Here is a 23,145-nt window from a genome sequence, read left to right on the forward strand (position 1 = left end):
GCAGATGAATCTTTGTTTGATTTAAGCAAAAACAGCATATATTGTATTCATCGGTCTCTATCAATATGTGTTATCAACCATCCAAACAATTAATCTAAGGAAGGAATACACACCTGTTGCTACCACAAATAATCCATCTGCTCTGCCAAGCTTTTTTTTACTATCAAGATGACTCAGTAGGGATAATCAGGTAAATTTACAGTTCCAATGTAATGTTTGTTAAGTGAATTGAAGAATGACAAATATCAGCAGGCAGGTTATACAGTCTTTTGATTGGAAAATTTTAAATGCATATCTCGAGTCTGCTAAAAGAAATGGGACCATAAGGCAGCCCTTATTAGTATACAAGAATCATCCTTAAGATTTTTGTGAAACCTTTTGATAGTATGAGGTTTCATTCATTAGCTACAAGAAAATTTCAAGATGACCATTGTGGTAATTGCCACACTGGATCCAAGATCATCAGTATTTAAGACCAACCAGATACTGTAAGAAGTCTTTTAGACAAACCCCATGTTGATCTGTTGATATGACTTTCTGATTACCTGGAAGAGCGATTTTGAAAGCTGGATTACCATCATTTTCATTTCAAACAAACTAGACATCATAAGGTTTCAGCAGCAACCACAAGTCAAAAAGACTTTCCATTCAAGACATGTATTAATAAGAAAAATCTTTTGATGAAAATCACAATTAACGTGACTTTCTGTTCAGGAGGAGTTGTGACAAGACTGGTAAGATGGCCACTATGGAGACCATATTGGATGTCAAATTACCAATTTTGTTTAAAACCCACTAGACATCATAAGAAGACTTTTAGGCAAAATTGCATGTTGATATCACCAGCCAACCAAAATCAGTAGTGACAAGATTTTCATTGTGTCCACTGTGGTGGCCATATTGGTTGTCTTGGTGGCACCAATTTAATTTAGAATCAACTAAACTTTGGAATGAGCATTTGTCAATTTTCCTGCCAATCCTCCAAGAAGTTTTTGAGGACCATCAATAACAAACTTTTGCTAATGGAGAGACTAACAACAGGCCATTCCATAAGCTCTTCCAGTCTATGACAAAGCTTGGCAAGTATCAGTGACACTGGCACTTAATTGGTTTGGTTTTACGGGTTTAACGTCATTTGTCAGCACAGTATAATGTATACATGGGGGCCAGTATATCTACTGGAGGAAGAACTTTGAAAAATCCTGGAAGAAGCACCCTCTAATGGGAATATACTGTCAAGCTTACTCATATACCCACATAGGCCAATCCAATAGTCAAACCCATGCAGACAGAGGTTAGATATCAGTGATCAGTAAAATCGAGGTCCTTAGACCACTTGCCACCCAGGGAGCCCTGATACTTGAATTATACAATATTATGACTCTTTGCTCATAAATTATGTAACAGAAACAAGAAAAACCTTTAAATACATATGCAGACTGATAGTATCATAACATATAAAATAAGAATCCAAAATAAGAATGAATTAATCGCTCAGTTCTCTCTTTATATACACATGTTCTTTCCTAAGATGCAAATTCCTCTTACTTCATGACATTTTGCAAATACCCGACATCATGAAAGAACCCACCTGAATGACCCATCCAGTAAGAAATAAATTTTTCTAAGAACTCACCTGACCAACCTATCAAATGGGAAAAACCTCTAAACTTGTAAACATGTTTTATTATTAGAAACTTTACAACACCTATTTATAGATCCTATGCAATATCTTTAAAGTAGAAATTATACCCATGGACAAAAATTTAGCCATAATATATCTTGTTCATAGATGATCACTAAAATGTACAGTCTTGAACAGAAATTACACACAATAATGATACACCTAACAACAAACTGATTATCTATTTTAGGTATGTACTGTAGTATTGCTGGTGCAGATTGTATTTCTGTTCTTAATATGTAATAACTGAGAATCAAATGTGTACAAAAGGATTGTGTGTCAAAAAACATATGATATTACCATAACATCATCTTTTGATGCATCAAAGCTTGTGCTTTCCAAACACAAAGTACAGTGTTGTTTATGGACCAAATGGACCAGTTCAAGAAATATACCCCCATGAGATTGGTTGGTACCATATGATGGGTAAATATGTGTTGTTACATTCAAAATAGGCATTTAATTGGGTCATAATACCCCAATTAATACTGCAACAGTTACCAAAATGTCCAACATGTACATGGAATAAAATAACTAACACAAACCATTTAATCAGATTTGAAGATTGAACTTTAACCTTCAATACGCACATTAAGCTTACAGCCAACAGCTGTTTTTATTTAATACCTGGACAATGTGCATACTCAAACAAATTGTTATTTCATTTACTGTATGTCCTAATTTCTCTTTTCATGACAATTGTTGCATATGCAGTTTCATGACAATTTAAGTCGAACATCCTCAGGATCGACATTTTGTTTTGCACCTCGTACCTTGCTCAACTTTTCATCATTTAATATAATGAATATCTTTTGAATGTTATGACATTTATTGAATATAGCTTCTGACAATTTAGGTAAAACATACAGTATATGTACCAATAAAAATATTTAATACATCCTGGCATGCTACCTGAATATGTGTAGCTACTAACAACAGATGTAAGACATACATTGTAAAATTTTACAGGCAATAAACAAAATTATGCCGTTTACAGGTGCATGCCATTTACAGGTGCATGTCATTTACAGGTGCATGCCGTTTACAGGTGCATACCATTTACAGGTGCATGCAGTCTTAATCATCATAATTACTCATCATGTCATGTTTAAAAGTCCTCAATGTAGACACTTGTAAGGCATGGCTGACTTGGATTATTATTGACCGATGGGTCTCAATGAGATCTTGAACTAAACTTTCTGTGCAAATAGCATTATTTTTCTTATTAGAATGGCCATGAACATTTTCATCCTTTTAATGGCTGATTACTAAAACCATCTCTTGACAATCTCCAATTTGGGAACAAAACTATTCTCTTTTGTTGCAGCTAACATTTTCACAAGATGTGCAAATTTCTTCATGATGGCCTTTGACCTTTAACTGGATATTATTGATCAAAGATCACTGAACCCATCTCAGACAATGTCAATGCAAATATATTTTCAGGAGAATATTACTGAAGTGACATCATTTAAGATATCCACAAACTGGGTTTAATGAAAAAAATCCATTCATACCTTTTTGGTTTTTGTACTTACAACTGACTACAGTTTAAACTAATACAACGATTAAGCTTAAAATCAATGTTCAAGTGCTGACTATCAACTTTTTTAAGTGCACATAAATACAAAGTCTGATCAAAATGCAATTGTAAATGTACAATAAGCTCAAAAGAAAAGAGTGCAAGCAATGACCTTTAACTTCACTCCAAGGTCAATCAGATAAAAACTTCGTGACAAAAAGAGCAGATATGTTGGTGGTCATTATCTACACCATTTTTATTCATCACCAGTTAAAAATTGCAAGGTGTTTAACTGATTCCCTCCATTCATACCATTGCAGTGACAACATTTTTGTGATGGCTATGGTGTATTGTTGGAGGTCAGATGGGCATCATTTTCATTAGAACTAATATTACATAGAACCAAATAATCACAAGAATTCTAGGATGCAACACCATGTTAACATAAACATGCATTCAAGAGGAGTTGCCTTCAAAAAATTTCAAGATGACCGCTAAGGTGACCATTTTGAATGTCTGAAAGGATATTTTTTATTAGGATCAAGTAGACATCGTAAGTGAAAACCCAATGCCAATATGACCATCTGTTGAGGAGTAGCCTAGTAATTAGGAGAAGTAGCAAAAATAAACATGTTCTAATGGACAATGAATGATGGACAAAGGTTCATCACACAAGCTCTTCTAGTTTACAACTAGTGCAGTTTAAAATCAAGTGCAAATTTTGTTTGTTCCTCAAGATGCAAGAATAATATCCTTTCTCTATTTAAAGATTACTAATGCACAAGCATACAACTTTCTCCCACACAGGACCATCTACAAGGTCAATGGGCAAGAAGCAAAGTTTTTGTGCAGAAACTATTTTTCATTTTTGAGCACATGACCTTAACCTTTGGCTTTTGGTCCCCCAATCCACAGACTACCTTACTTCAAGTGAAAGCCACCTACAAGTTTTTAATTCAGGTCTCTAATGTAGAACTAAAGTTTTTATCCACAAACCATTTTTCTTCCTTTTTTAAGTGACCCTGACCATTGACTTTTCAACAGTGAAGTCAAGAGGCTTCAAATATTATTTCCATTTAGAAAGTTTTGTTCTGACTGATGGTGGAGTGACATTATTTTGGAGAATTATTGTGCAGGAACAAAATAGGAAACAGACAGACAGAGGGACATCACAACAAGACAATCTCTGTGTAGGGTTTATATTAGTAAGTGTCTACCTCTTGAATATGGTCCCCAACCAGAAACATAACCAAGGAAGCAACAGCGCTTGAAAGACAAAGGACATATTGAATCATAAACATCCCAATTACAAAGTAAATTATACAAATTATTAAAGTATAAAAAGTACACATAAAAATCATGTATCCTTAATCCCTGACCCCATCCAGTGAAATATTCCAAAGGATAACAACAGAATTGGGAGAAGTTTGGGATCTTATTGATATTCAGAATCATTTGGAGTCACCTGTTTTGACAACCTTTGCCTCATCAATTACAACAGATTTCTGGTTCTGACAGGTGGTGCTGTCAAAAATAAATTACTCAGTTCCTTTGTCTTGTTATCAGTAGAAAGAGAATACCACAGATCCCATTTTCCAAGTCAAAGATTTACCTGTTCCCTGGTTTTGACCAGTAATATTCTTGGTGTTCAGAATGGTGGCATAAATTCTCTTGGCCTGTGATCTCTTTTGTAGCAGTAACGCAACCACGCCATCACTTCTGCAGTATCCATTGGCTGTAAAAACATGCAATGTAAGAGTTACATGGAATGCTGTTCCTTGCTTGTGAACACATTGTGATTTGTACACTGCTGAGACAAGAACATGTAGAATAGCATGATAAAAACTGTAATATAGGAATATTCTAGTAAAGTTACTGATGAAGATGTGTCACTTTCAGAAACTGGAAAACTGCACCTTAACATTGTTGCTGCCACCATTTCCACTGAAAAAGATATACCCACATCTTGTCACTGACAGATGGGACAATAACGTTTGACACATGAATCTCTTCAGCATGTTACAAATAGAGTTCAAAGTCAGATACATCTGGTATATATGCTATACACTAATCAAGAAATCTATGTATTGGTGTGTATCAGAAAAATAAATCAATATTTTTGGTTTTGATGGACAAGTCCACTTTAATATCTTCCAACAAAAAGGTACTTCTTAGCTCCAATGTCAAGAAATTTGGGTGGACTGACAAATGATCCATGTCCCATGTGAATTCTGGGCTGTGCCACTGACCATTTTTAATCCTTGTTTCAGGAACATTGCATCCATACAGAATTTAGGGCACATAAAAAGTTCCCCTAAAATACAGATAAAAGATCCCTATAGTGGATTTCATATCTATCTGAACTGAGAAGGTACTCCAAAGCTGGCTTGCTGAACAGTAAGCTTCTTGCCAGTGAAGCACATGACAATCCGTTTTACTGGCTGACAAATCTTTTACTGATTTTTGATTAGGACCCAATTTAAAGTACATAGTTGCTATTGACGGATAAAAAGCAGAATGAGAAAACAAGGCTAGAGCCAATGCACTACTGCTAAACCTATGACCTTAAATGAATCATCTTTAAGCATCATAACGATTCAAGCATGACAGAAGTCAATCAAGGGGTTAAGAAATTAAAATGCTATGTGCCATTTCCAACTAAATGTAAATAAGTTTGAGAGAGAAAGATGAAAAGACAAAACCCAGGGAAGTTTATCCAATCCTTACTGTACTCAAAATGAAATAAGCATCAAATTCCATAGTGTCCTTGTGATGATTGCAATTGAAAGACTTCATATTCATATTTTCCCACGTTATGATTTCAAACATTCAGTGCCAGAAACAGAAACACATTTGCAGACGTAAACACGCTTCTCCCACGCCACTTCAATCCGATGTATTTCATGTATAATTTGCACAGATGAATCCAGTCCAAAATCACAAACTTCCGTTGAATCGAAACAAAATACCAAAATATATTCATTACAGATCAAATGGAAAAATTGTTGCAATGTGCATTCATTCACAATATAACTGCAAATTTCAATTTTAACTAGACACACCATTTTCTTTTGAAAGTTATGTCGAGCACGCGCCTAAGTTCAAATTTATCTGGGCAGAGCAATGTGCACATTAATAATGATGTCATTTTGTAATGTCAAATCTGCGCTTGTGTATTTAGTTTGGAATATGGCATTCATTCATTTACATTGTTTCTTGTAGTGTATTTTGTTTATATAATTAAACCTTAGGTAGAATAAAATGGGCATATAATAAAAAGGTTACTGCATTTGTATGGGAAAATATGAACTCGTTTTGTCGGAAGGATATACTGCACTCACAAATTCATGCAGTATTCCATCAAAAACTCATTAATATTTTCCCATACAAATGCAGTAACCTATAATTATTGTTAATAATCCAGATCACACACAAACACACACACACAAAGGATATTTGTTACCTATTTATTCTAAAGGAACCCATATCTGATTCTGGTTGAGGTCATTGAGCCCTACTTTTTACATTTCTGGAATGAACACTTCCTGTCCATTTTCTTAATTATTTTGTTATTTTTTTAAATTTAAAATTGTAATTTATGGTGACATTTTTTTCTTCAAGTCACCATTTTACAAGAAATAAAGCAATATATGACAACAACTAAACTGATCCTTAAATTAAACTGCCCAACTTCATGTAAACTATTCTATTTCTGTAAAGAAAACTTTTGTTTCTGTATACCATTCAGGTTTAACTCTTTTCTCATTCACCATTTTCTGTTGAAATGGTTACTCTATCAACATTTTAAGTTCTTAAACTTGTTAAATTTGATATAATTTACCTGAAGAATCAAAAGGTTTACAGTTCCCATCTGATGACAGAACACCCAGCTTTAGATACTGTATGTCTGATGTCTGCTTCAGGCACAGGTTAACTCCACCCACAAGAGCAGCCTCACAGTTATCATTGTGCATGCTATGCAATGCATGATCCAGGGCCAGAGCACTGGCTGCATCACTTCCCTGCATTGCGTAGCTGGGCCCTAAAAGTAAAAGGACTTGTAAATCATCTCATTTAGAATAACAATGCCAAGTCATTAAAATTGTACTGGATATTACTTTCTGTAATGAAAGCATTTCCGTCTACTACCTACTGTTTAATTGAACAGTTGCCTTCATATACAAAGTTCAAAACTACAACATTATTTCCAGATAGACCAATACATATACATCAACTCTTAAATTAGTTCAAACTTTATACAGAGAAACAAATCCAAAACAAAATATCATTAACATTTATTACTGGCTCTTTATCTTAAAGATCCCAGATTCCACTGCATATGATTGATTACAAGTTTTAAAAAACTGCAAACATTCTCTAATCTGTCACTGCATAATTTGCCTAAAACTGCAAACATTCTCTAATCTGTCACTGCATATAATTGATTACAAGTCTAATAAAACTGCAAACAACATTCTCTAATCTGTCACTGCATATAATTGATTACAAGTCTAATAAAACTGCAAACAACATTTTCTAATCTGTCACTGCATATAATTGATTACAAGACTAATAAAACTGCAAACAACATTCTCTAATATGTCACTGAATATAATTGATTACAAGTCTAAAAAACTGCAAACAACATTCTAATCTGTCACTTCATATAATTGATTACAAGTCTAATAAAACTGCAAACAACATTCTCTAATCTGTCACTGCATATAATTGATTACAAGTTTAATAAAACTGCAAACAACATTCTCTAATCTGTCACTGCATATAATTGATTACAAGTCTAATAAAACTGCAAACTCTAATCTTGCACTGCATAATTTGCCAGCAGATAAGAGTCTTTTTTTTTTGTTCTACTCACTGCTCCTAGCTGCATAGACCCAGGTCTGTTGGCACATTATGTGACTGCAAAATCTGGATTTGTGGTTCTGCGATTGGATTTTTAAGCCAGTATCTAGTTTTCATGTATTCATATTTAAAATCTGGCTGAAAAAAAAATATGAAAAGCCTTGCCATGCTATTTCAAGCATTGCAGTTATACAAAGTATATTAAGATAGGAACAATATGATAGGTACAATAGGATAGGAACAATAGGAAAGGTACAATACAACAGGTACAATACAATATGATAGGTACAAGAGGATAGGAGCAATAGGAAAGGTACAACACAACAGGTACAATATGATAGGTACAATACAATATGATAGGTACAATAGGATAGGAACAATAGGAAAGGTACAACACAACAGGTACAATACAACAGGTACAATACAATAGATACAATACAAGAGGTACAATAAGATAAAATAGGACAGGGCCAATAAGATGACGTATTTTGCATGTAATCTTGAAGCAGCTATAAAGTACAAAATTAATTTTCAGAATAAAACCAAGCATGCCTATAAATAAGCACACACAAAATTTTTAATTGCAGATTCCAATGACTCACCATTTTATGAAGCTTTATCAAAATCCACTTGTTTAAGAAAACCAAAGTCTCCATCACGTATATTTGCATACACAATGTGTCCAGAAATTTAGATTGTTGGGGAAATTTATATAAAAAGTTTTCTTTTTAAGTGAGTTATAATTATATTAGCAAATTTTTTATTCCATTTACATAAGATAAACTACTTCCGCCAACTGATTCGGACATGTAGTAACAGCTAGTTTTACGCCCAGGTCACTAAGACTGATGTGTATATGCTACACTGTTTTATTCCCAAGTCACTAAGACTGATGTATATACCACACTGTTTTATTCCCAAGTCACTAAGACTGATGTATATACCACACTGTTTTATTCCCAAGTCACTAAGACTGATGTTTATACCACACTATTTTATTCTCAAGTCACTAAGACTGATGTATATACCACACTGTTTTATTCCCAAGTCACTAAGACTGATGTAATTATACTACACTGTTTCATTCCCAAGTCACTAAGACTGATGTATAAACTACACTGTTTTATGCCAGGGTCACTAAGACTGATGTATATACCACACTGTTTTAATCCCAAGTCATTAAGACTGATATATATAACACACTCCAAAGGGTGGGTGGGTGTAAATGTATGTGACCTATACAAGGCAGATTTTATAACTGAGAATAAGTTATCTACGTGTACATGCTATTGAAAAATGACTGGAAATTCAAATACTAATCAAGGAAAATAAAATATTTTCTTTGAACTATTAAATACACTTCCAAAATCAAAATTTGCTAACAGACTTGACATTGTCACAAATTATCGCTACATATACATACACAGACACATGTGCACACTTGTATTATCACAATGACACAGATATTAAATTAAAACATACACAAAGTTTCTGTCTGTATATTACCAATCTTATCACCATCATAATGTGGAATTTTACACATTTTTCAAAAGCCAGCTGTTACAAGTGAGCTCCATTGCACATAAGAATACAGTAAACCTTTTAGTGTCAGACTTTGCTCTCTCCCCTTCATTAGCGGCTTGAAGGTGATGCAGGTGTCATTTGTGGTAAGAGATTCCATCATTAGAGACTGGATAATACTTTTGTTCAAATTTCCTCAAAGATTTAATCCCTTTCTCACAACATTTGCTTCAACAAATTAATCCCACTTCCATACTGTTCCTAATTTTACTGTTCCGACTAAAGAAATATTTTGCATTTTATGTAGGAATAAAATCCAGATTCAAAGAAGCAGAGACAATGATAATGAATTAGACAAATCTTTAAAGAGTGCTTACATATTTTCATTCCAGGCAACAAAATGTAATAATTTCTGTTTTTGACCTGCATCTCTGATTTACCCAACTTCAAATGAAGTGGGCTGTACCAGTTTATGTATCTGACCAATCAGTGTAAATTGGGCTGTCACATGGTAATGTTCAAACAAAACAAAATAAAATCACTCTAGATATTGTCAATCAAATAATCTATTGTCTGATGAGTGTTTATCACCAACAGCAACCCTACCCCAAGAGCATGCCATCCACAAGGTTTGGTACCTATAGATGGAGAAGAATTAGAGTTCTTGTGAGGGAACTATTTTTCACCTCCTTTAGCTGTTGTTTATACCGTTAGTTAAAATGCTGTTTTTAGCACCTGATAGGCCATATATGGCAGCCAGTATAAATGGTGGAGGAAAAACTCTGGAGGGGGGTGGGAGAGGACCCAGTAAGAACCATGAACTCACAGGAAGCTACTTGCAAGCTTTCTCACATACCCACTTCATTTAATCCCAATGACCTTGACTTATGAGCTTTGGAGCATGATATAGGTTTCTTCCTTATACCAATTGCAAGCCATCCACAAAATTTGGCAGCTGTAAATTGTGTACACCTGTATTGACAATGTCGTAACAATATGCTCCCTTTATTCATGGGCATATAAAAAGTTAAAATAGTTCATGAAATGTGGGGGGAAAAAATGAGTAATTTAGTTTTAGCATGGTGGTATTGTACACCTTAGGATCCATACACATGTTAAGTTATGATGGAATAAGGAACAATAGTGTTGAAGATAAAATGAAGTTTGACATCTGTCAATGCCAGTTTATACAATGGCATTCATGGTTTAACTACAATGATGCACTTAAAGAATCAAGTCCCATGCACCTTCATTGGTGCACATGTTCTATGTAATACTACACTAAAGTATAAGATGAAAGGCTTCTATATAACTGATATAAACTCTTGATACTGCTGATGCCATTGTTATCACCCACAGCAGAAAACTGGTAAAGCATAACCGGTCTTGAGACCAATTTGGATGACTGGCACTATAATGGTGGTTTGTCAAAATTACATAAGTTTGAATTACAGTCTTTGGCAAGAAAAACCTTATCAACCAAACAAAACCAGTAACAGGACAACTTTTTCCCTCTATTTTTTGTATCTCATTTGGGAACAATCTGCAGTCTACCTGTTGACTTGACTCAATAATCATGTTACCAAGGGGTATAGGTCTGAATTGTTTATATCCGGCTTTACAATATGGTCATTCACTACAGTAGTGTTCATATTTGGATTTACAATATGATCATTCGCTATAGTGTTTATATCTGACTTTACAATGAGGTCAATATTCACTGTAGTATTATATCTAGTTTTAAAATATGGTCATTCACTGTAGCGTTTATATCTAATTTTACAATGTGATTGGTAATTTAAGTATTTATACCTGGCTTTACAATATGATCATTTTCTGTAGTGTTTATCATGGGCCAGTGGCTTTACATCATGATCATTCCCTGTAGTATTTATATCTGGCTTTACAATATGGTCATTCATTGTAGTATTTATATCTGGCTTTACAACATGATCATTCACTGTAGTGTTAATACCTAATTTTACAATATGGTCATTCACTGTAGTGTTAATACCTAATTTTACAATATGGTCATTCATTGTAGTATTTATATCTGGCTTTAAAATATGGTCATTCATTGTAGTATTTATATCTGGCTTTAAAATATGATCATTCACTGTAGTGTTTCTATCTGGCTTCAGAATAAGGTCATTCTCTAGTGTAGTGTTTATATCTAGTTTTACAATATGGTCATTCACTGTAGAGGGCCTTGAGTGGTCGAGTGGTCTAAAGCGCTCTCCGTTATGGATCACTACCATCTCACCTCTGCCTGCGTGGGTTCGAGTCATGGATTCAGCCAATGTGGGTATGTGAGAAAGCTTGCAGGTAGCTTCTTGTGGGTTGGAAGTTCTTTACAGGGTTTTCCCGGGTTCTTCCTCCACCATTAATACTAGCCACCATGTATAGCCTATCATGTGCTGAAAAATGGTGTTAAACCCTACAACAACAACAACATTCACTGTAGTGTTTTTACCTAATTTTACAATATGGTCATTCATTTAAGTGTTTATACCTGGCTTTACAATATGGTCATTTTCTGTAGTATTTATATCTGGCTTTACATCATGATCATTCCCTGTAGTATTTATATCTGGCTTTACAATATGGTCATTCACTCTAGTGTTTATATCTAGTTTTACAATATGGTCATTCAATGTAGTGTTTATATCTAGTTTTACAATACGGTCATTCACTGTAGTGTTAAATTATATCTGGCTTTGCAATATGGTCATTCAATGAAATAATGAAACACATTTAGCAAAAATAGTCCTGGTCTCTCATTACATTTAGCATATGGCCACTCATGAATGATGCTATTAAATAGGAAAATCAATTGATGCATGATAATTTTGCCTGTAAATGACAAGTGGTCGCTTATAGCAGAGCCTGTTCATATAAAGTTTTACTGTACCAAGTTTCAACAACTGCTGGCACAGACAGGACAGAAAAGAAACAAAGATGGAAATTCCTGGATTCTGCACAACACACGAAAACAAAAATAATAACCTTTAAGACTGAAGGTGAATGAGACTCTGTTGGCAAACATATTCTTTGAACAGCCCCATGCAGCATAACCTCTGGGTTTGTCTGGATCAGATCCCCACCCCTCGTGAGCCTCCGAGATACCCAGACCAATAAACACACCAGTCCTGCTGCCACGAAATTTGTGGGGATCTATACCTGAAATAAATATGTTACAGTATAAAGAGTCGAACAATAATAATATTCTACACCACAGCTGAAACAGTAGAAATATGGGATGCAGTAAAGTTGGTAAAGTAACCAACAAAAATTTGCATGAGCACTATTTTATCTTAAAAGAAGCAGACATTTTGCAAAGAAAAAAATGCATGGTCACAGATTAATGACCATATTGATAACATGCAAAATCTGTCAATCTGAGCAAATCACTTTTAACTGAATTGAAACAAACAGCAAAATAAACACTTATCACACACAATTACCTGCATCAATGAAAGCCTCATAAGTGACCTCTAGTAACAACCTTAGCTGAGGGTCCATCACATCCGCTTGTTTTGGAGGGATACCGAAAAACGAGGCATCAAATTTTGTTATATCTTTCAGGACTCCTCTTCGCTTGGAAAACCTATTCTCATCTACAAAATAGGTCAAATTCTGATTGTAAGGTAGATATCCACTCAAAAACAGACAACCAATTTCTAGGAAGGGTTTTATGACAACAAAAATATAGAAAAAATCACTGTGTACCTTACAGTTGTTCAAAAACTTATATTTAAAATATCTCTGTAAAATGTTTAAAATGTCTGGATTCGAAGAAAAAATTCTAAGTAATGTAAAACTGCGGTCATCCAGGGCACAATCTCTTAGGATTCTACGAAAAAACTGATAACGTCAATGGCAACAAATCTAGCTTGCTCAACCTCAACTTTATTCATGTCCATATACTTGCTATACTTTTCCCAGAACTTAGGATTTAAGGTTAGTTGTTTTTTTAAACTACATCATGTGTCCCAAGACTTAGGAAATTAAATAAATTGTGTTCAATTTGTGCAACTCCTCCCCCCTCTCCATGCCACAACTGGCCACACCGCATATTACAATAAAACAGATAAATACAATTATGTAAACTAGGAATTCCTATCAGTTACGATATATAGCTTTTCATGCGCTAATGTGGATACCAAGAAGGGTAAATAAACTTAAATAACATTAAAAATCACATTTAATTTCACTGTTGCTGATGAGACCGTGAGAATGATCTGAGGCATCCAAGTCAATATATGAATGAACTAGATCTTGCTTTCCAGCTGAATCAGCACACAACCATGTGGATGAATCTATTGAAACAGGAATTCTCTTAATATGACACAACCATGTGGATGAATCTATTGAAATGGGGATTCTCTTAATATGACACAACCATGTGGATGAATCTATTGAAACAGGAACTCTCTTAATATGACAACCATGTGGATGAATCTATTGAAACAGGAACTCTCTTAATATGACACGACCATGTGGATGAATCTATTGAAATTGGGATTCTCTTAATATGACACAACCATGTGGATGAATCTATTGAAACAGGGATTCACTTAATATGACAACCATGTGGATGAATCTATTGAAACAGGAACTCTTAATAAGACACAACCATGTGGATGACTCTAATGAAAAGGGGATTCTCTTAATATGACAACCATGTGGATGAATCTATTGAAATGGGGATTCTCTTAATATGACACAACCATGTGGATGAATCTATTGAAATGGGGATTCTCTTAATATGACACGACCATGTGGATGAATCTATTGAAACAGGAACTCTCTTAATATGACAACCATGTGGATGAATCTATTGAAACAGGAACTCTCTTAATATGACACAACCATGTGGATGAATCTATTGAAATGGGGATTCTCTTAATATGACACAACCATGTGGATGATTCTAATGAAATGGGGATTCTCTTAATATGACACAACCATGTGGATGAATCTATTGAAACAGGAATTCTCTTAATATGACAACCATGTGGATGAATCTATTGAAACAGGAACTCTCTTAATATAACACAACCATGTGGATGAATCTATTGAAACAGGAATTCTCTTAATATGACACAACCATGTGGATGGATCTATTGGATTCACTTAATATGACAACCATGTGGATGAATCTACTGAAACAGGAATTCTCTTAATATGACACAACCATGTGGATGAATCTACTGAAATGGGGATTCTCTTAATATGACAACCATGTGGATGAATCTATTGAAATGGGGATTCTCTTAATATGACACAACCATGTGGATGAGTCTATTGAAATGGGGATTCTCTTAATATGACAACCATGTGGATGAATCTATTGAAACAGGAACTCTCTTAATATGACAACCATGTGGATGAATCTATTGAAACAGGATCTCTCTTAATATGACACAACCATGTGGATGAATCTATTGAAATGGGGATTCTCTTAATATGACACAACCATGTGGATGAATCTATTGAAACATGAACTCTCTTAATATGACAACCATGTGGATGAATCTAATGAAACATGAACTCTCTTAATATGACAACCATGTGGATGAATATAATGAAACAGGAATTCTCTTAATATGACACAACCATGTGGATGAATCTATTGGATTCACTTAATATGACAACCATGTGGATGAATCTATTGAAACAGGAATTCTCTTAATATGACACAACCATGTGGATGAGTCTATTGAAACAGGGATTCTCTTAATATGACACAACCATGTGGATGAATCTACTGAAATGGGGATTCTCTTAATATGACAACCATGTGGATGAGTCTACTGAAATGGGGATTCTCTTTATATGACAACCATGTGGATGAATCTATTGAAACAGGGATTCACTTAATATGACACAACTATGTGGATGAGTCTATTGAAACAGGGATTCTCTTAATATGACAACCATGTGGATGAGTCTACTGAAATGGGGATTCTCTTAATATGACACAACCATGTGGATGAATCTATTGAAACAGGGATTCTCTTAATATGACAACCATGTGGATGAGTCTATATAAATGGGGATTCTCTTAATATGACACAACCATGTGGATGAATCTGTTGAAACAGGGATTCTCTTAATATGACACAACCATGTGGATGAATCTGTTGAAACAGGGATTCTCTTAATATGACACAACCATGTGGATGAATCTGTTGAAACAGGGATTCTCTTAATATGACCACACTCACTTTCTATTGGTCTCACTTTCTTGCTTTTGTACAACAAAACATAAGATTGTGAATATATACTTCTAATATTTGTCTACATACTTGTAATAACGTGCAATGGTTCAATATTACATGCTTTTCTGTTTTTGTTTTAATTTCCAATAAAACAAGTGATGGGGAAAACAACCTTGACCATAAAATTCTTCTAGAATTACATAAAATAGCAATGTGCCATATGTTTCTGACCTAAATTTTTAAACTTTTATTCTAAATTTTCTATCACACAAGACTGATTTCTACAAATGGTATATTTTCCTTCATTTATGTGCTCAGTTAATTATAAAGAAGACAAACTAATGGAAAGGAACTTCCTAGAGACGGTTTTGTCTGCAGTTATTATATACTGACAGGGTCATTTAGTTTCAAACCGCTTCTATGAAGAATAAAAAAATAAAGCAAAAAAAAATATGACAGTTAAAGTCTTTAAAAGTTTATTGAGAAAGTGCTTTCATTGATTCTATTCCTAAAACACAAATTGTTTAACTATGTTTTAAGTCTAAAACACTAGCTAGTAGGTTTTCGTCATCAAATAAAATCTGGCAATAATAAATAATAATTGACAGGAAAGTGTTAGTATTCAAACTGATATTAAAACATCTGCCCATGAATGTGCAAAGGTTTGTTTTGCTGGCTTAGTTTGTATGCTCCACATTTGCCAGGTGCTACAAAACTGTAACCAACAAGCCAAGACAGTATCATCACTCAACTTTAAAAAAAATCACAGGGTGAAGTTGCTTTTACTTAGTTAACAAAAGAAGTTTACATTTGGAGGTTGAGGGGCTTAGTCACCCACTTCACCTAGTAGTGTGACACCTGTTAAAACTTTCATTTCCTGCACTAGTAAATGTTAACTTTTTGCATGATGGCTGGTCAACCAATGGTAAAAAAAATGCCAAGCTAAACGATTCCTGCATTTTATACCTGGAAAATGCTAAGATATCAACCTGTCTATCCAAATGGAGAATTCAGTAGTTGTGGACTGGATGTAATGTGATGCATGGGTAAGAATCTTGTATAGAACAATGCTTTTGTGTATTGTTTAATTGGATAATGAAATTCACCGATACAGGTCTATGATGTTTCTGATCATATTCACACAACTTTCCTTTCTGAAAGACTTTATGGAGAAGAAACAGATGGCAGTGAAATCTGCTATGTACCAGCTGTTAGGAATCAAAATGAGTCTTCTTTGACATAGACAAGTTACATACATGTACAGATTCTCTCACCCGTCCATCCATTAGCACCAAAAACAAAATTCAACTAAAAAGATCAAGTTCATGGATATTTTAACTATTTTAAAAATGAGGTCAATGGAATTGGGAATACTTGTGTGACAAATGTATAAAAATGGAAATTTTTGGATTTATGTGTTTTTTACATTGTTAATTCATACAAAAATTGACAAATAAAAATATTCTAGAACATTTAAATTATTCAATATCATAGGCTGTTTCGACTACATGTATTTAAATCCTTGCTACACTTGTAATGGTAATTTCTCTCTTAGCACCAGTATAGTAAAGGGCACCGTTTTGTTTTTAAAGTTCTGATTGGGAATGCTTCCACTACTACAGATGGGAAAAGTGGCTCGCTTTATGCTTTGGGAATAGAGAAAGATGTTGGCCAAAATATGGTCCAGAAATTCCTGAAATCATACCTGATCCCATGACCATGTCAACTCCATGGATGAGATTTTGTCTCAGTTCCTCCATGTTGTCTGACTGTGGCAGTCGACAAGAAATTCCACTGATGACAACATCTTCCTGACGTGGGAGCTTGGTTGTGCCAGATGGTCTCTCTGCAGAGACACTGGTCTCTCGAACATTGGCTGGCATGTTAGAGATCTAACATATGAAAACAAAGAGCAAGATTAAATACGGTCACATTAACCACTATGTGTAACAACACATTAAAATATAACAATTTTCATAATTAGGATAAATGGGTTTGGAAAGCTCTTATAATAAAGAAACACGCCCTTGTTCCATTGGATGGAACATTCTGTAAAACTTCATAGACCCTGTCTAAACCAATAAACTCATGATCGATACACTTATCAGCTCTTGTTCTCTCGTGATGGGGCAAGGTTGATGGATCCTATAAAATATTTCTGCCATAATAATTCTAGAGTTTAAAAACCCAACAGCTCCAAGTTCTGATTGATTATTAAATTTTCTAAAGGGTGTATGTTTTTTTTTAAATTTTTGAGCCACAAACAGCTTTAAAAAAATATTATTTGCTCTGAATTTTTTTATACATTATATACATTATATTAGTAGGAAGAAAAAAAACTATCTCATAGTAAAAGAGATGTAAAAGATAAATCCTGGTTCTAAAGAAACTCCCTGCTACCCCCAACCAGAACCCACCACACATTAAATGGTTCGTCTCCTAATGGTGCCAGGGTTTGAACCTAAAATTGAAGGAAATTTTTTTACTAGCCCCGAGCTTAAAATGAACCCACCTCGAATACCCCCTAAAACGTGTCTAAAAGTAACTAACACCTTTAGCATTAGCACTTGGGTGGATGAAAGGGGAGGCTAATATCTGGAGAAGAAAGAAAGAACGAAAAAAACTGCTTCAACTTAATAAATATGCACATCTATATATGATGATTATAGTGTCCGCCATATTTCGATTCTCGAATGAGACTCATTTTTTTTTTCTCTTAAATATATTATTACTCCCGATTTCTGTTTCAAAAATACACGCATTACTGAACATAGAGCCGGAAAAAAAAACAACAAAAGTTTGATGTTTAGATGATAGATAAAAACAAACAACTACTATGAAATACAAAGTAAAAATAAACGCCGTTATCATATTTTCACACAAACGAAAGGTCAAACTCTAGTATGAAAAAAAATAATGATGCAATAATGACATGTGAAGATACCAAACGGCCAACAGTAATACCCATCAAGAATGTTTAGTCTTCGTGTTCAGTATGGTTAAAAACAAACACTTGCATTCTTTCATGATGGCACTCCTAAAATGACTTACCAAAATGTCATGAAAAGCATCGTTTCCTTCGCTGACAGTGTCATATCCGTAAGGGGTTTACATGTAACCTCGTGCAGCACGTAGCGCGTGCTCGGTCAGTCTAGTATGCCTACCAAAGTGACGAACACGATGCTTTAGATCAACAGATAAAAATAAAGTGGGTAAAACGCATTGTTTTGAGAGGAAACATTTTGTGAGGGCCACTAAGATTAGCTCAGCAAAGCTTTGTGGTAATTACCTAACAAAAAGCACACCTTCGATGTTCACTGTGAAATAAATTTAAACTGCTAAGCAGTTTCGTTACGAGTCGAATTTCAGATAAATAAAATAAGTACAAAGAAGTCTGGTCCAATGTACTGGTCAAGTGTGAAACTTCAAATACAGTGTTTACGCAAAAAAAAAAAATGAACACTATGTTTTTATTTATTTATTTAATTTTATTTCATTTGCTTAGCAATTGTATGACAGAAAATATTCACAATCAAACAAACTTTACAATTTAGACGGAAAAAAGAACAAATATATAAATTTACATTGCGATTAGGTTATTTTCATCATCCAGGGTTATGTAGTCCCTTTATGCATCGTCTAACCGAATATGACATAATTTAGTTTGGAATTCGTAGACTTGAAACTCTTTCCTCATATAAGGCAGTAACCAAATCCAATGTAGGACAAATTTGTCATCAAAGTTGACGAGAAGCCTTTGTCATCAAAGTTAACACGAGGCCCAAATAGGTCAGGTTGCTAACGTTAGGTTGCTAACATGCTGACATCCTTCTTATATTCAAATGCTAGAGCAGTTAGACAAGTAATCTAGGACAGTTATTATGTGCCCATTTTAATTAATTTCTGTCTGATTGTGTTAAATTGTCTTCAAAAAGTGATATTACTTTTTTTTATAAACAGTTGTTTTGCTCCATCTGGTTACATCTTGCCCAGACAAAAGACAGGTTAGAACTGTATTATTTATAACAAAATTGCCTGCTGCATCTGATGGTCACCACTTGGTATACTCTACTCACTCCAAATTTTCATTGGATCACTGTAGTACAAGGTACATAACTGTGCTATAAAGATAAGCACGTGATATTACAAAGAGCAATTAAATAAAGAACTAATTTTAGATCAAGTCAATATAAAGCTCCAAATAAAAGTGTGTGGGAATTTAAAAATTATAAAACGATGAATGGTGTAGACATATCAAAACGGTAATGTGGACCATCAGTGGCCCTAACTCTGTTAGCTGGTGAAGGTTGAAAATCTAACTAAAAATTTAGACTTCCAGCAATTTGACTAGCCACACCCTATTGAATATCGTTTCTTTATACCAGATGAACCGAAAACCAATATGATAAATTAGCCCCGCCCACTGGTACTACTTTGTCCGAATCATGTGTAACCTATTTGCATGCCGATGTAATGCTGGTTTACATCAACAACGAGAGCAAAGTGATCTTGACATGTTTACGGTCTACAAGAAATGCTGCAAATAAACCAAACAAAAACAAGTTTGACTTTATAAGTAGATGTGGAATTAGGATTGACCTCAGGTGACTAAACAGTTTGGCCCCAGCACCCCCGCCCACAATCCACCCACACTCACCACCAACATCAGGGTTGGAACTATTCGAACATTCAAAGTAGTTTTGTTCTAGCCCCCTCTACCCTTCAAACCCGCTTTGTTTTATCATGCAAGTGTCTAATGTACTCACCAATAATTTTAGTCCTAAAGGAAATTCATTTGGCTATGCAACCGCAGCTTCTAAATGTACTCAAAGTCTGTAACTGCAACCCCATGCTATTGATGTTTGGTTCTGCGGGACTGAATATCATTTTTCAACACATGATAATCTGTAAATGGTGGCTGGTATATTTTGGGTGGAACAAGGAACTCTGAAGACTCAAGGAAGACACCAACCCACGACAATCTACTGGCGAGCTATCTCACATTGGATGCTATGTTAATAATGATTGCTAATGAATTGTTTATCGACTTGAATGCGCGACATTTAGAATCATTCCATATTTGAGATTGGCGAGGTAACAAATGTGTATAGGTTGCTTTATTATTGACGTTGTTTCTGCTGCTGACTTTATTGACAGTTGCAGAATCATTGTTGTGGTGACTTGGTTTTGGGTAGTGACCTGGGTAACATATAAAGATGTCACAACTAACTCTGATGGCATATGACCTGCTGCTGCAAATAAAATCATGCCAAAGGATGATGATGGCACATGAGACTGACATTCTTCTGAATAAATAGAGGCAGCTGCAGATGATTTACCTCCAGTGACAATGTACCCCATAAAGTTATATAAACGTGATAACGTGTGGGCTGTTAATAGATACCCCATATTTTCTATCCAGCATATATCAATGGGAGGGGAAGCATTTTTGGGGCAAACAAGATAAGTAGTGAAAGGGGTGAGATTAGCGACAATGGGAATTAGCATTAAAAACACCCCCTGGGTAAGATTAGCGACAATGGAAATTTAACATTAACCACCCTGGGTAAGATTAGCGACAATGGAAATTTAACATGGGCAAAAAACCCTGGGTAAGATTAGCGACAATGGAATTTAACATTGGAGAAAGGAAAAAAAAGGAAATATTGATTTTAGCAACAAAGGCATTCGAACAATGGAAAAAAAAATATCGATTCTAGGGACAAAGGCAATTGAACATGGAGAATAGAGTTTGGGTTTGTCTAGGGACAAAGGGGAATTGAACATGTTAGAAAAAAAAAACTACTTTAGGGACAAGGGGAATTGAACATGGGATTTTTTTTTAATTTAAAAAAAAGGGGTAGGCAATTGAAAAGTCATTCTCTTTTCGAGAAATATGGGTGGCCCTGAAAAGGGCCTTTGGGTTTCTTCTTCTTCTAACTCCTTAACTTCTTCCACCATCCTCTTATTTTTTCCATCATTCCTTTCTTCTTCTTTTCCGTTTCCGGCATCCAGTCCGGGTGACCCATGGCTCAGAACTTCTCTTGGATTTTCATCCAATTGTTGTTAAGCCGCTCAAACTCTTCCTTTTTCTTTTTGTTTTCCACATCTTTTCTTTCTTCCCTCCATTTCTCTTTAATCTTCTCTACTTCTTCCTCCATTACTTTTCTCATCAGATTTTCCCCTTTCTTCACCTTGTCCAACCCCCATTTTACATTCCTCCACTCTGTCCAGTACAATATTTTTTCTAGGAAGCACCGGACTTTGATGACATGATCCAGTGCTTCCTTCAAACTTCCCACTCTGAAGTAAGGTGGGTTAATGAAGCCTCTTGACTTATTGACTTCTTCTTCAATCATCCCTGCTATGATATCTCTTGCTGTCTTTAGGCCTTGAACTTGACTGGTTACAAAGTCTTTCATATCTCCATGCCTCCATTCCTCTTCTATTCTTCCTACAACATATTCTACATCCATTATCCAAAAATAGATGTCTCTCAATAGATTAAATAGAACTGATACTTGAGTCATTTTGTCTCAGTTATTCCTTAGAATGGTTCCAACATCAAACTTTGTGGTTTCTTATAGTGAAAGCGCGGACGTGATGGAAAACATCCCCCTAAAAACATAAAATTGATCTTACCTAGATCATGACCAAACAATGCGCGGACGTGAAGGAAAACATCCCCTACTTTTCTCATTCCATATGATCTACAATTCACATACGTTAACCATCAATAAACAAACCCCAAATCTACTATTTACACACTCAAATCATTAAAACTAAATCCATAATCTACTATCCATACAATCGTACGTCAGCCGTTACAAAACCCAAACTATACTCTCCACATACGCTAAGAAACAATCAAGAAACCCATAATCTACTATTCACACAAACTTACGTGAACGGTTACAAACACAATCACTAACACACAAACACATACACTCGCATTATTAAAAAAAGAGTTAGTGTTTATATTCACACTACTCTACCTACACACACATTGGCAAATGTATAGTTATTTCTTTTCTAGAGTATTGGGTAGCCCTGAAAAGGGCTGTTGGTTTTTTTTTTGAACTCCAGATGCACCTATATAATGATGGCACCTTCCTGGCCTGGCGCCACACACGCATCTTCTTCCCCAGTCTCCTTTCACCTTTCCTCTTGGGAGTGCAGAGGCGGGATGATTGGCTTCAGCACCCCAATCCTCTGTCTCTGGTATCTTGTAAGTCATCCTCTCTCCTATTTTCTTTTCCTCCTCTTCCCTCTCTCTTCTCTCCTCCTCTTCCTTCTTTATTCTTGCCTCTTCTACCATGGCTTCCGTGGAT

At 35.0% G+C, this 23,145-nt stretch overlaps 1 protein-coding gene across 1 annotated transcript in view; it reads right to left on the reverse strand.

Moving 5' to 3' along the window:
- LOC149802870 (fatty acid synthase-like) overlaps positions 1-18,936 on the reverse strand; it is a 134,921-nt gene extending 115,985 nt beyond the window's left edge. The window contains exons 1-6 of the mRNA XM_089952315.1: positions 18,866-18,936; positions 17,520-17,706; positions 13,055-13,207; positions 12,597-12,770; positions 7,048-7,248; positions 4,819-4,941 (exon numbers count right to left, since the gene is read on the reverse strand). Of these exons, the coding sequence (XP_089808441.1) occupies positions 4,819-4,941; positions 7,048-7,248; positions 12,597-12,770; positions 13,055-13,207; positions 17,520-17,697 (829 nt within the window). The 5' untranslated portion in view covers positions 17,698-17,706; positions 18,866-18,936. The remainder of the gene's footprint in view (positions 1-4,818; positions 4,942-7,047; positions 7,249-12,596; positions 12,771-13,054; positions 13,208-17,519; positions 17,707-18,865) is intronic.
- Positions 18,937-23,145: the final 4,209 nt, after the last annotated feature.

This window comes from Sinohyriopsis cumingii, chromosome 3 (genome assembly GCF_028554795.1).
Source record: "Sinohyriopsis cumingii isolate HCF-2022 chromosome 3, ASM2855479v2, whole genome shotgun sequence".
NCBI lineage: Eukaryota > Metazoa > Mollusca > Bivalvia > Unionida > Unionidae > Sinohyriopsis > Sinohyriopsis cumingii.